Genomic DNA, 15691 nt, shown 5'->3' with positions numbered 1-15691 from the left:
AGATTGTGATCAAGAACTGTATCCGGGTTGTAAGAATTTTACGAAGATTTCTTTTCTTCTGCATTTATTACATTTGAAATGTTTGAATGGGTGGTCCAGCAAGTCTTTTACCATGCTTCTTCAATTATTAAAGGATGCATTTCCGGAAGGTGTTACTTTGCCATCATCTTCATCTGAAGCCAAAAAACTGATAAAAGAGTTGGATCTTGGATATGAGAAGATACACAGTTGTCCGAATGACTGCATTTTATATCGTGGTGAAAATAGGAACTAAGAGTCGTACCGAATATGTGGAACTTCACGATGGGGAAAACATAAAGAAGACGAGAATGATTCATTGATTGAAAAGGATGCTGCACCAACTAAGAAAAAACCGGCTAAAATTTTGAGTTATTTTCCTCTTATACTAAGATTGAAAAGGATGTTTGCATCACCGAAGACGGCTTCCTCGATGAGATGGCATGACGAAGGCCGTACAAAGGATGGAATGTTACGACACCCAGCGGATAGTCCCGCATGGAAAGCATTTGATGATAGGCATCCCGAATTTGCTTCTAATGTTCGCAGTGTTAGGCTAGGTTTAGCTACTGATGGGTTTAATCCATTCCAAACGATGAGCTCAACATACAGCACTTGGCCGGTTGTTTTGATTCCATATAATTTGCCACCATGGATGTGTATGAAACAGTCTTCAGTAATTCTGTCAATGGTTATTCCAGGTGACAAGGGCCCAGGTAATGATATTAATGTTTTTCTACAGCCTCTAATAGAGGAATTGAAAAAAATATGGGAGGGTATTAATGCATTTGATGCTTTTATTGGCCAAAAATTCAAATTGCGTGCAGCTCTTATTTGGACTATCAATGATTTTTCTGCATATGCTAATTTATCTGGTTGGAGCACTAAGGGGCGTATTGCATGTCCTTCTTGTGGAGATTCAACCCATTCGTATTGGTTAAAACATGGAGGAAAGTTTTGTTATATGGGCCATCGTTAGTGGTTAGAAGCAAACCATCCATTTCGATTTTAGAAAGACTTGTTTGATTGTACCATAGAGTTGCGATCTGCCCCTGTTCCACCAACTGGAACTGAAGTCTTTAGACAAATCCATGACACCAATTATATACCGGGTAAGGTCGCCAAATGTTCAAAGAAGAGGGGGAGAGAGCATGTTGGCAGCACAATGAATGAAGGATTAATAGCAGAGGTTGCTGAGGATGCTGACAACTTTTTTAAGAATGAAGACAACATATATGGTCAGGAAAATGATGATGACTCAATGACAGCATCTACACAGAAACAACTACGGAAAAAAAGAACATTTTTTTTGATTTATTTTATTGGGAGTATAATCTTCTTCGACATAACCTTGATGTGATGTATATAGAGAAGAACGTTTGTGATAACCTGATTGGAACATTGTTAAATCTTGATGGAAAGACCAAAGATAACTTGAAAGCGTGTCTTGATTTGAAAGATATGGGCATAAGACAAAAGCTTCATCCGACAGAGCTTGCCAATGATAAATTTTATACACCTCCTGCATGTTATACAATGTCTACTCAAGAGAAAGATCTTTTTCTAACAGTTCTGAAAAATTTGAAGGTTCCTGATGGGTACTCATCGAATATTTCACGATGCGTAAATCTCAAAGAGCGAAAACTTTCAAATCTTAAAAGTCACGACTGTCACATTTTGATGCAAGATATCTTTCCATTGGCTTTAAGATCGTCAACACCGAAACAAGTTTTTGCAATTGTTTCTCAATTGTCATCATTCTTTGAGGCATTATGTTCCAAAGTTCTTGATCCTAAGGAGCTTGATCAATTGGAGTCTAATGTTGCACTTACACTATGCAATATGGAAAAGATCTTTCCTCCTGGGTTTTTTACTATTATGGTTCATCTACTCATTCACTTAGCGACGGAAGTTAAACTTGGTGGACCGGTTCACTACCGATGGATGTATCCTATTGAGAGGTGATTTTTCTAAACTCTAATGTAATTATTTAATAATCAGTTTGATTTTGATATTTATTTTAAAAATTTATTGTTGAAGGGTTCTTATGCGCTTAAAAGATTATGTACGCAATCGAGCCTATCCCGAGGGCTCGATTGCTGAAGGATATATTGCTGAGGATTGTTTGACATTTTGTTCGAGATATCTTGAAGGTGTTGAAATGGTTTTCAATCGACCTCCAAGGAATTGTGATATCATAGAGAATGCAGATGTTTACAAGTTCTCATCTGGTGGAAGAGTTTTGGAAAAAGTTGAAAGTGTTGTTCTTGACCAGAAATTGTTGGCACAGGCACATTGCTATGTCTTACTTCATAGTGATATAATATCCGACTCTCGCAGGTTAGTACAGTTAATTGAAATCTAAATTTACTATCATATCAGGAGAATGTAGTATTGGTATTTAATTAAAGATAACCTTGATCGTGCAGAGAATTTTTAATAGCTTAGCGAAGTCTCAACCATAACATTCGTCCTACACCAAGGATTGAGCAACGATGGTTGGTTGAATTATTTCCAGAATGGCTTTTCAAACAGGTTAGATGTCGAATATATTAAGCTTTTTTTTAAAATTTTTATAGAGGGAAATTAATCATTACTTCCATAATTTTTTTTTAGGTACCAGTGATGATGGAGAGAAATTGTTCTGAGAAGTTAATAGTCATTGCTCGAGGTCCGAATAATATTGTCAACAGATATGATGGGTTCATTATAAATGGTTTTAAATTTCATACTAAAGAGCGTGAAAAATTTAGAAAAACCCAAAATAGTGGAGTTATGGTTGAGATGGACGGAAAAAATTATTATGGTGCTCTAACAAATATTTATGAGCTGGATTATTATGAAAATTTTAAGGTAGTATTATTTTGATGTGATTGGGTGGATATAAACTGTTGGACATACTCGGCCGCTGTGCGGGCCATACCCACGGGGTCCCTGAGCAGCACAGGGAGGGTCACTGTCAGCATGTCCTGCCGCCTGCCAACGGCGATGGCATGGTTAGTAGGTGGGTCAAACCGAGGGTCCCTGAACCCATGGCGAGGCCAGGTCGGAGTCCGGGGTTGGGCGAGGCCTTGGTCGGAGTCGACTCGTGGCGCTGCCTTTGGTGGGGTTTAAGGAAATAGAGTTGCGCCTTCACTAACACCGGTCGGTTTTGGTGTAAAGGTAGCACTTGATCCTGATAATTGGTATCAGAGCCAGAGGTCTCGAGTTCGAAACCCAGGCATCGCGTTGGGGGGGGGAATGTTGGACATACTCGGCCGCTGTGCGGGCCATACCCGCGGGGTCCCTGAGCAGCACAGGGAGGGTCACTGTCAGCATGTCCTGCCGCCTGCCAACGGCGATGGCCTGGTTAGTAGGTGGGTCATACCGAGGGTCCCTGAACCCATGGCGAGGCCAGGTCGGAGTCCGGGGTTGGGCGAGGCCTTGGTCGGAGTCGACTCATGGCGCTGCCTTTGGTGGGGTTTAAGGAAATAGAGTTGCGCCTTCACTAACACCGGTCGGTTTTGGTGTAATGGTAGCGCTTGATCCTGATATAAACTCACCTAGAGGTTTGAGGCAAGACATAAATAGATTCACACTTGTAAATTTTTTAAGGTTGATACATACTGGTGTGTTATTGAAAGATGATCCATTTGTGTTTTCATCTCAAGCTCGACAAGTATTTTTTGTGCAAGACTCAAAAGATAAAAATTGGTCTCTTGTTATTAAAACGAAACCTAGGGACTTGTATGATATTGGAAAAAAGTTGGAAGAGGAGGACGATGATACTTACACTCAGTGTATACCTTATAATGTTGTGCCAACTGATGAAGTATATGCGCCAACGAGTTTGATTAGGATGGATGTTGAATGAGAATGTAGTTTCATAATGGTAAGTAAAATTTATGAAGCATATGTTAAATGAGTTATTAGCCCTTTATTTAGTATAAATTTATCATTTAACCAAATATTGATTCTTTTTTGTGCATACAAGGTAATAATATGCTCCGAGGGAGACGATTTAGAGATGTGGAGTTCCAGCATTCTCAGGTGGGATCTACTTCTAAGCAGTCCCTGCAGCCCCAGCAGCCATGTGATCACCAGCAGCACGAGTCAGGATCTCAGCACGAGCCTCCTGCTGATTGTCCGGAGGATGAGCTCCAGATCCAGGGTAATTCGATTTAAAGTTCATATTTTATGTTCATATTTGTCTTCAACTTTTTAAGACATTTTATTTAATTTGAATAGATAGACAAGGGACAGTGAGGACGAGACAGGGACCCACTCAAGCAAAAGATGTGTGGAAGCTTCCTCCAGGTGAGAAGATCATCATCTGATGCAACAAATTGGGGTAGCCCATCAATAGAGCTAGAAGTCTACTATCAAGCTTTTTAGGATCGGTTGCACGCAAGGGTCAGCTGTGTCCGCTCAACTATACGAAGTGGAATGACATGTTTCCTTCGTATAAGGTTGAGCTTCTTAGACTTATACAGGTAATGAATTGAATTTATTCTTTTTAATTCGACACCTTCTGTATGTTAATTTGCTTAGTACTATAATTTTATTTTAGAGGTTTAATATTATTATAACATTCTGTATCTTGTTGTAGGGTAAGTTTGTACTTTCTCCAGAGAGCCATGATTGGGTGCTAAAGTCCCTCAACTGCAAATGGAAAGAATATAAAGCAAAATTGAAGATGAACTTCAAGCACGAGGGTATGACAGAGGAGGAGGTTGCTCGTGTGACTCCTCCTGATGTATACCCTCAGCAGTGGAGGGAGCTTGTTCACTACTGGTTTTCTGAAAGAGGACAGGTCACGCATATTGTTTTAATATCTTCCATTATCTTTATTATTAATATAGATTGCAAATATATACATTGAATCATATTATACTGTGTAATGATATTTTGGCAGACATATTCTAATATTGGTATAGCTGCACGAGCATCTCAAGTAGTTCCTCATACTTCAGGCTCAAAGAGTTATGCGAGACGTAGAAATGAATTCGTAAGTTCTTTTGAAACTATTTGAAACTCTACTAACATATAGCACGTATCATGATATATAGTTTGTCAATATACTTTCCGTATGTGTATATAGTAGAGCATGGAAGGGAGCCTGGTGAGGTAGAGTTTTATAAGATGACCCACACTCACCGAGATGGCAGCTTTGTCCGGGACGAGTCGAGAGATATAGTTGTATGTATTCATTTTTTATTTGATCATAATTTTTTTATTAATTTTACTTCTTTTAAATTATTAATGTGACTGTTTATTTTTTTGAGAGAGATATAGGAAAGAGCTACAAATCTTATTTCAGAGCGCGTCGGGGAGTCATCATCATCCAACGCGGCCAGTCGCGTCAAGGCTCAGATCTATGCCGAATTGATGGGCCCAGAACGTTATGGTCGCGTGAGGGGTTACGGTATCGGAGTTACCCCCACTCAGTTGTCTGCAGTGAGCCGATATACCCAAGATGCTAGACAAGGTACTAGCACTGCAGAGGTTTGTAGTTTGAAGACAGAGATGGCACAGATAAAGCAGTCATATGAGACAAGGATAGAGGAGATGAGGCAGAGTCATATGACTGATATGGCGGAGTTGAAGCAGAGCCAAGAGTTGAAGATATAATCTTTGCAGGATCAGCTTGACCATATTTCATCTTTTTTGCAGAGATTTGCTCCTCCGGTACATAACTAAATATATTTGAATATTTTATATAATTATAATGTATTCTTGTATGAGCGTGATGACTTTCGTATTTTTAGTTTCTAAAGTATTTTTTTTTCTTGTAGGTTGCTGATACTTCATCTACTCGTAGAGATGATGATGCCGTCGACTCTTGATACATCGTAGATTGTGTACTTAGGAATTTGAGATGGATATTTTTAGAATGTTTTGAAGTACAATGTAATCAAATATGATAATATGAATATTTTGAATGAAAAGTTCTTGTTTGTGAAATTAGTATGTTCTTCAAATATGCACAACTTTAGTTAGTGTCATGGTAATTCATTCCTCTGTTGAAATTACATTGTATCATCCAAAGCTGAAAAATGAGACATGCACTGCCATCCAAAAAACATCTGCAAGAACAAAGTCGATTGTAGAGGTATTGTTGATTATGTCTAGATTCGCAGAAGAGTATTTGATCTGTTCAAGTACCTATTGTTATCCTGGGGATATATGAGTCCCTACTGCTTCACCTTATCTTACTTGGGGAATGGCTCTATATCGACTTGACAGGAACATGGTTTCAGGACAGGCAGGCCGGCTGGACGACTTGACTCCCACGAACTAAATGGGGTAACTGGAATACATCTTCTTCATGAAAGTAAACTGTTCATTCTATTTATCCACGGCTTGATAAGATACTTTTTCTTGATGATGATGTTGTTGTTCAAAAGGATCTGACACCACTCTGGTCTTTAGATTTGAAGGGGATGGTGAATGGAGCAGTTGAGACGTGCAAAGAGAGCTTTCATAGGTTTGATACTTACCTCAATTTCTCAAACCCAAAAATCTCTGAAAATTTTGATCCACAAGCTTGTGGATGGGCATTTGGGATGAACATCTTTGACTTGAAGGAATGGAAGAAGCGAAATATCACTGGAATATATCATTATTGGCAAGACTTGGTAAGAAAAAAATGGTTGTTGTTATTTTCTGTTCGGTAGATTTCCTATATGACTTCTATATTGATTACAATAACAATTGCCTAAATCTATCACATGTTCAATTCTATATATAGTATACCAGATATTTTATCTTTGTATAATATCTATATGTGTATGTTCAATTCTATATATATTATAGCAATTGTAAGTTTCTAAAATTCATTTACGTCAAAATTTTTCATTGTAGAACAACCATATTCAATTACTAAGAAATTTGGTGCAATAGATGGACACCACTGCTTGGTTTCTGGGCAGAATTCAATTACTGGGACTTTGTTTGCATGGTATTTGGGAAGTGAAATATATTCTGCTAGTTGATGGATGTGTTGCTAGGTGATGGGTCATGGGGATGAGTGCTAAATGTTATGAAGAAAGTTGTCATTTTTGTTAGCTACAGCACAGTGTTGGAAAAATGACACTAATTTGATGATTCATGAACTCCATGCTTTTTTTCCTGAGACCATGTATTCTTTCTGGTGTGTCATATAGTTCCTTTTTTTTTCGGGGGTGTATGTGTGGGGGTTGTTGCACTACTACAAAGTCCTCTTCAAAATTAGTTCATGTTTCAGAAGTTTAAAGCTTTGAGAGTCCGCAAGTCTGTTGTGTGAGTTGCATTGCAGGTGGTGGTAAGCAGGCATGACTACATGGCTACTCCTAGAAAGTTATCATTGTAGTTTTTAATCTATTTGCAATCATGCCTCCATGGCTGTATCACTCTTTCAAAATTCTCTACCATCATGTCTTGAACAAATGACATGTTGGCTTTATTCATGCCGGCATATGCTCATGCCTAAGGGCCTGTTTGTATGTGTGAAGAATTGTTCCTTGGAGAGGCATAAAAGAGAATCTGAAGGGGTTTGGGAAGTCTGTTGATCTCCATATATCATAAAGGGTGGGGGAAGAGTCATGGAAGAAGTTGAAGGGATTTGGTGATTTCTGTTAAAAATGGGAATTGGGGGATTGGTGGACTTCCTGACCCTTCCAGCTTATCTTCTATGCCTGTTCAGATACAGGTTTTCACTCCACTCGGCATAATACAGGAATAGCTGGTTCATGCATCGGAACAGGCACTAAAGTTTAGTATTATTGTTTTATGAATATCTGATGCGATTGACATGGGTAGATTCAGACAGCATGCTTGTGCAGTGTTATATCTAATATACCTTTTCTTTTATTCAGTTCGTTGACAGGGAATTTTCCTCTCTTTTTTTCTCCCTTATCTCTGTAGAATGAAGACAGGAAACTCTGGAAGCTTGGTTCACTGCCACCAGGTTTGATAACATTTTACAATCTGACATATCCACTAGAGCGGAGTTGGCATGTGCTAGGACTCGGCTATGATCCTGCTGTAAACCCTTCAGAGATTGAGAATGCAGCTGTCGTTCACTACAATGGCAACTACAAGCCATGGCTGGATCTTGCTTTTACCAAGTACAAATCATACTGGTCCAAGTTTGTAAAGTTTGACAATCCGTACATTCAGCGCTGCTATATGGACTGATGAAATTAAACCAACTGATAACATTTTTTTTGATTGATGTATTCATATTCTTTTCGGAGAGTAAGTCTGCCTCTGTCGAGCAGTTTGATCCAATAGTATTGCAGATCTCTTGAAGCACAGGCCTACAATTTTGTATTAAATTAACTCAGCACAATCATGTTACATGCAGTACATCTTGTCTCATTGTGTCTGTATTTACATGAGGAAATTTCTCGATCCAATATTTTTTCAAGCCCATAATTTTTTGCTTGTTCGATTAACCTATACGCTGTCTAAATTACTGGATATTTGAGCAAGATTTCTGTTTGCCAGGAGGGTAGGAGAAGCTTCAGTGTGTGGATAAGAGCATTGTGAGGGTGAACTCTGAGAGGGTATCTGCCTCTGTGGTAGCCATGTTAGCAAAAGTTTGAACAATCTCCAGCAATAAAGAGTAGTAGAGAGTAGGTTCTTAACTGGTAGATTCTCTTGATGAAGGGTGGATGTGAAGCTGGACAGCAAGGAATCCTGTGCATATAATCAATCACTTGCAGCTGCTCCTAGTCCCATTGCTTCCTGTATGGAGTTTTCATAGGTTTGATACTTAATGACGCTTTATTGCGTCGGTCAAGTAGCATAAGCCGACGCGTTTAAGCGTCGGCATAGTCCAACACAACCTACGGTGGGAAGTGTCGGTTTAAGTACGCCGACACTTTTAAGCGTCGGGTTCCTATAACATGAACGATGTTTAAAAGCGTCGGTATAGAGCGACGATGCTTTTTCGACGCGTTGGGTTAAACCCGACCCATGCCCACCTGCCCGACGTCTGACCCACGCTTTGCAGTGCGTGGGCTGAAAATTCGCCGACGCTTAAAAACGTCGGTAGAGACCAAAAAAAGCACCGGAAGATATCCTTTCTTTTGTAGTGGAACCATGTTGTGTGAAAGTAACCTTCCTAAGTATTTTTGGAGAGAAGCCATTAACACATCATGTCATATAGTAAATAGAGTTTTATTGAGACCAATTATAAAGAAAACACCTTATGAACTTTGGAGATATAGAAAGCCCAAAGTAAACTATTTTCATGTTTTTGGGTGTAGGTGTTTCATTCATAATAATGGCAAAGATAACTTAGGCAAATTTGATTCCAAATCTGATGAAGGTATCTTTTTGGGATATTCTACATCAAGTAAAGCTTATAGAGTCTTCAACAAAAGAACCCTTGTTATTGAAGAGTCTATATATGTTGTTTTTGATGATACTAATAATGTCTCTTCTAACAAGAGAGTAGCTCTTGATGATGATGCAGGGATACTTGAGAAAAAGATGAATGACATGACATTACAAGAAAATGAACTGAAATAGATTGGAGATACATCAACAAACCAAGAGGTAATTGTTGATCATGGGCTTACTAAGGCTTGGAGGTATGCTTATGGTCACCCAAAAGAATTAATCTTAGATGATCCATCTCAACCTGTTAAAACTAGAGCCTCTCTTAGGAACTTAAATAATCATCTTGCATTTGTTTTACATTTAGAACCTAAAAACATAGAAGAAGCTGAAAGTGATGTAAATTGGATGAATGCTATGCAAGAGGAACTTAACCAATTTACAAGAAATAAAGTATGGAACTTAGTTGAAAGACCCACTGAATACTCAATAATAGGAACTAAATGGATATACAAAAATAAACTTGATGAAAATGGAATTCTGATTAGGAACAAGGCTAGACTAGTAGCAAAGGGCTATAATCCAGAAGAAGGTATAGATTTTGATGAGACTTTTGCTCCTGTAGCTAGACTTGAGGCAATTAGATTGTTACTAGCATTTGCATGCAATAAAGATTTCAAATTACTCCAAATGGATGTAAAAAATACCTTCTTGAATGGGTATATTAATGAGGAAGTTTATGTAGAACAACCTCATGATTTTGAGAATCATCAATACCCCAATCATGTTTATAAACTAAACAAAGCACTTTATGGTCTAAAACAAGCTCCTAGAGCATGGTATGAAAGACTTAGCAAATTTCTATTAGACCATGAATTTTCTAGAGAAAATATTGATACAACTCTATTTTTGAAAAAGGAAAACAAAAATATGTTGGTAGTGCAGATTTATGTAGATGATATTATCTTCGGTGCTACTAACAATCGCCTTTGTGAAGAGTTTGCTGAGTTAATGCAGAGTGAATTTGAGATGAGCATGATGGGAGAATTGAACTACTTCCTTGGACTTCAAATCAAACAATCCAAGGAAGGAATTTTTATCAATCAAGCTAAATACATCAAGAAAATGCTAAAGAAGTTTGACATGGATGGAAATAAGTCAATTGGCACCCCAATGAGCTCATCATGCAAACTAGACAAAGATAAATCAGGTAAATAAGTAGATCAAAAGCTGTATAGAGATATGATAGGATCTTTACTATATCTTACAGCAAGTAGACTTGATATCATGTTTAGTGTATGCATGTGTACGTGCTAGATATCAATCTAATCCTAAGGAATCACACCTAATTGCAGTTAAGAGAATTTTTAAATATCTCATAGGAACAAAAAACATAGGTCTATGGTACTCTAAAGAATCAAGAATAAACTTAATAGGGTACACTGATTCAGACTTCGCTGGCTGTAAACTTGATAGAAAAAGCACCAGCGGGTCTTGTCAATTTCTAGGAGAAAAACTAATTTCATAGTTTAGCAAGAAACAAAACTCGGTTGCACTATCTACGGCTGAAGCCGAATATAATGCTGCCGAGAGTTGTTGTGCTCAAATTTTATGGATCAAGCAACAACTTGAAGATTATGGCATTAAACAAGATAAGATTCCCATAAATTGTGATAATACAAGTGCCATAAATCTAACTAAAAATCCAATTCAACACTCAAGAACTAAACATATTAAGATAAGACATCACTTCATAAGAGATCATGTGTTAAATGGTGATGTAATGCTTGAATTTGTTTGCACTGATGATCAACTTGCTGATATCTTCACAAAACCCTTGAGTGAAGATCGATTTTGTATTCTTAGAAGAGGGTTAGGAGTGATTGATCCATTCTTGTGATACTCCCCTCTAATTGATTGATTTTTATGATTAGCTTATGCTAGACATAGGATTTCTTATCTATGGTCATCAAATCAGTTCTTAAATTTTAGATATTTTCATAACTCTCTCCTTTGGCACGGTAATAACAAGTTTTTTGGTTATGTGCCAGAGTTTGAGTCGACTCAAATAGATTTTAGAGTCGGCTCGTGGGCGAGTCGACTCGCGCATATTTAGGAGTCGACTCGAGGTCGAGTCGACTCGCGACTTACCGGAGTCGACTCGAGGTCGGAAATCCAATTTTTAACCCTAATCAAAACGTTTATTCCTCACTTCTATTCTCGGCCGCCACTGTTCCAAAACCCTAAAGTCGTCTCCGACCTCGTCTCCGACCTCGTCTCCGACCCATTCTAGGTCCTCTCCCTCGAGTTTTCTTCCATTTCTCTTGTCCATCCCTCGGTTTTTAGGTCAAAATGCCTAGAAAAGCCGTTGTCCCAAGCCGAAAGAGACCTCTCTCCGCGAGCGGCGCCGAGCGACGGTCCAAGGCACGGAACGAACCCGTGAGGCCACCACCTCCGGTTTCTTCCCCGCCTAGGCCGGTTCCCTCGCGTCCGTGCGCCGGGAGGGCAGTCTCTACCGGGAGGAAAGTCAACTTTGACTTCCTCTCCCGGGAAGGGTTCACCCTAAGGCATCATCTTAGGGCTCAAGGGTTAGAGTTGTTCTGTTCTTTAGACCTCCCTACCGACCCAGGGTTAGTTAGAAAATTTTATGGGACTGTAGCCCGAGATAGTTGTTGGGTTTTCCAGTGCCCTAAGGCGCAGCGGAAGATACGAGATTATAAAATTTTCTTATAAAACCCATCATATGAAACCCTAATAAGCCAAGATCGCCTTAATAGTATAACCAAATAATGTAGAAAATATAATCTTGGTATAGAAGAATACCTATCACGCTATATCCAATATATCTGAAGATGTCCTAAGGTGCCCAAATGTTCACCCTCCGATGTTGATCCACACAGGAATGGGTTCAAGACTCTAGCTCCACCAAAACTTGATTCTAATTGTTCAATCCTTCCAAAGGATTTAATTGGCTGATTTTCCTTCACTTCCTTCTTCCTTTCTACCTCTAAAACATTCACTAGCCTTTTTGGCCTAAAGAAGACCCTCTTGTCTTGGGTTAGGACAAAAGAGAGAGGCTTGTAAGAAAAAAGGGATAAGGGAGAGAGAAGGAGAGACTTTTTCTTTTATGATCTTTAGAACCCCAAGGCACCTCCTCATTTATAAGAGATGGAGGGATGCATCATAAAGGGATGCATCCCATCCACACACCTCATCATGATGAGGCATGTGCCAAGAGATGCATCCCATCATGATGGGGTGCTAAGGAGAAGGGTGTATCAACTTCTTTCTCACATCTTCCTCTTAAATCCTGATGATCCAAGGGCCCAAATGCAGTGAACCAAAGCCAATGGTCCAGATCTAGGCGCAATCTAATGGTCCAGATCAGGGCATCATCATCCAGGGAGCCATCCAGTGGTCCAGATTCAGGCGCTAACCAGTGGACCAGATCCTTCATCCAGGAAGCCATCCAATGGTCCAGATGAAGGCGCCAACCAGTGGACCAGATCCTTCATCCAGGAAGCGATCCAATGGTCCAGAAGTGAAGGCCCTATCAAACCCAATCCAATTGGGTTTAACCAACTTAAAGAAAACATTAAACCTAATCAAATCAGGTCGAATTAAAGCCAAATAGATTTCAACTCTTGGCTAACCCATATTAGGTCATGATCTAATCATATTAGATCAACCTAATCTAAGAATCATATTCGAATTTAATTTGAATCAGGAGCTAGGATTTGCAACACGTGCGAGCATATTCATCTTGCAAACATGATCTAATCCAATTAGACCCTTGATCAATTTCCTTGTGTGTGACCCATTGGGTTCCTTATCTTAGCCAGCAGTAGGTGCAGGTGCAAGTTGACCTAACCTGATTAGAATACCTCTAATCCAATTTAGGTTCAATTTAGTGCTAAACCTGACTTAGCAATCAGAACCTTTCTGATGCTTTGATCTAATCAAACTCTTTGATCCGATCAACCCACAAGACATGATTGACGTCTAGCAACGTATCATGTCTACCCGGAAGATGAGGAATGTATTGGACAAATCCAAACATACCCTTTAGTGGAAAGTTACTGTGCAATTCAATCCTTCAGTCCTACTACATCCTGAATAAGTGCATGAGTATGGATCAATATCAAACTCAATCACTTATTCATGTCTCTCTCAATCTTTTATATGATAATTCAAACAATGAAACATTAGAAACTCTTTCTAATATTCATTTTGCTTTGATCAAAGGCTTCTTGAATCATCATAAGATTAGAGTAAGTAGGATGTTACCTTCTCTTACTAGAAGTGACTGATTCCTTGTTGACCTACTCACAACCTTCGTACAAAATCCACCATATCCAGAATACCCCGTACACAATGCAATGTCGTGAATGAGGGTAAACCAAAACATAGCTTCAAGTGCACAAGGTACCATGGTGATCTCAGGTCTAAGGATCACTTGCACAACTCCCACTATGAGAACCATCTTTTGATAATTAAGTAAGAATCCATAAGATGTTCTCATGGCTGGTCATTTCAGTGAACTCATTCCTCTAATGAGCACCCACATCTTTGTATTAGTGTCTCACACAAGTGATTGTGAGATCAATCACCCTCTACATTGAGCATACATAAGATGTGCCAGTCTTTCCGGTAATATTGATCCCCGACTCAATATACCAATTTGACTGGGAATATTCTAAATTAGGATTTTAGGATTTTAGGTCTCACTGGTATGATCTCATCATAACCCTAAAACTAATGTCCTAATTTATGGGGTTCATCATCCAATAATAAAATAGATAAGCAGCAAATGATGAAACACAATGCCTTTATTGATATATATCGAGTGTCAAAGTACATGATTTGGAGGATTACAAAGAGAAACCCATCAAATGATTGGTTTATAGGGCATCTACTCTTTCAATCTCCCACTGGCACTAAAGCCAATCGCCCTTATATTTTAATCCCATACAATCGAGGTGACGATTGTGTTGGGAACCCGCCCATGCCGCTGATATTTCAAAAATAAAATCAGATGGCAGCGGAAGAGGCATGTGCGGGATCGACGTTCATCGCATGAATGTTGTTTCATGACCGTTCGTAGATAGGTAAGGATTAAAAACTTTTAAACTAATTTAAAGATCAGATCTTCACCTTGTGCGGGTAGATGATCACCGCAAATCTGAGTTCGTAGTTTTAGGAAGAGGGTTCGCTTGAAGCCGTTAAAGTGTCCGGCCTCTACAAGTATCCACACGAAGCAGTGATCCGATCAAAGCTCTCTTGTCTTCCCGGGGTGCTAGCTCCCTTGCAAAGACTTCTTTTAATGGCTGATTTCCTCTCTTTCAATCAACCCTTGATTGTGCTTGAGAGGAGGAAGAAGAAGGAGGGATAGTGGAAGAAGAACGAATCCCCTGCAGCCTTTCTTTTCTTCCCTGCGTTGGAACCAAGGAAGGAGGCCAAGGAGAGGTGCACGCCTCTTCTTCTTTTCCCTTTGCTGATGGCGGCTGAACCAAGGAAGGGAGAGGGGTGGCCACGGCTTGGAGGAGGAGGAAATCAATGCTTGGGCGCCGGCCCCTTGCTCCCCTTTTTAAAGCCATCTAGGGCTCCTAAATTAGGAGCCCTAGACAAGTTTCCAAAGAGGGGGCGCCGGCCCCCTCTCTTCACCCTTCTCCACATGGAAAAGGGAGGGGCATATCCCCCTCCTCATGGTAAACCCTAATCCACATTAGGTAGGGTTTGGAATGCCCTAATGTGGTCAAGCTCTAATCCAATTAGGCTTAGCCCAAGGGTGAACCGATTTGGATCCAATCTAAGTAGGTCCTAATTCAATTAGAACTTAAATCAATTTTGACTCAATTGAACTCTTCAATCCTAATCCAATTAGGAGTCTTATTGATTTATTAGATTAATAATTAATTGTGACTTAAGAAACCCTAATCCAAATTAGGACATATTTAATTTTAGTCCTAATCCAATTAGGACTCTATTTGAATCCGAAATCCTAATCCGATTAGGACTCTAGGAATCCTACTCCAAATAGGAATCCGATTTTAATTCAAAACTCCTAATCTCATTAGGATTGTAGGAATCCTATTCCAAGTAGGAATCCCAGTCCTACTCCAACTAGGATTTCCAGTCCTAATCCAATTAGGACTCTAGGAATCCTACTCGAAGTAGGATTCTTGTTTCAAGTCCAATTAATTAATTCCCTTTGTTCCTTCTTCAACTGAATATCAATCGAATTGATTACTTGTGATTCCTAATCACGATTCAACCATCGGATCGGTCAATACTTCTAGTGTGTGTGACCCCATAGGTTCTACTCTGACTGGTAGTGAGATATATTATGATCTCTATCATAATATCA

The 15691-nt window shown here is 39.3% G+C and overlaps 2 protein-coding genes and 1 long non-coding RNA gene across 3 annotated transcripts; all 3 read left to right on the top strand.

Moving 5' to 3' along the window:
- The first annotated feature begins 613 nt into the window (after positions 1-613).
- LOC149753667 (uncharacterized) lies at positions 614-2466 on the top strand. The gene is made up of 4 exons (XM_089930359.1): positions 614-734; positions 1298-1979; positions 2059-2358; positions 2448-2466. The coding sequence occupies exons 1-4, from the start codon at positions 614-616 to the stop codon at positions 2464-2466; spliced, it is 1122 nt and encodes a 373-aa protein (XP_089786485.1).
- A 2171-nt stretch (positions 2467-4637) lies between these two features.
- LOC149753666 (uncharacterized) lies at positions 4638-5359 on the top strand. Its single transcript, XR_016400415.1, has 3 exons — positions 4638-4810; positions 4913-5196; positions 5293-5359. It is a non-coding gene; the product is annotated as an uncharacterized LOC149753666 (long non-coding RNA).
- A 991-nt stretch (positions 5360-6350) lies between these two features.
- On the top strand, positions 6351-8360 carry LOC148702968 (putative galacturonosyltransferase 3; the record flags this gene model as incomplete). The annotated part of the gene is made up of 2 exons (XM_089930358.1): positions 6351-6635; positions 7903-8360. Coding segments are annotated over 2 exons (558 nt in total), but the record flags the coding sequence as incomplete, so codon positions are not given.
- Positions 8361-15691: the final 7331 nt, after the last annotated feature.

Source organism: Phoenix dactylifera, chromosome 4, assembly GCF_051530095.1.
Source record: "Phoenix dactylifera cultivar Ajwa chromosome 4, Ajwa_hap1_PhDact_Kaust_v1.1, whole genome shotgun sequence".
NCBI lineage: Eukaryota > Viridiplantae > Streptophyta > Magnoliopsida > Arecales > Arecaceae > Phoenix > Phoenix dactylifera.
The sequence above is the reverse complement of the archived record's forward strand: the minus strand, read 5'-3'. Positions and strand labels throughout refer to the sequence as shown.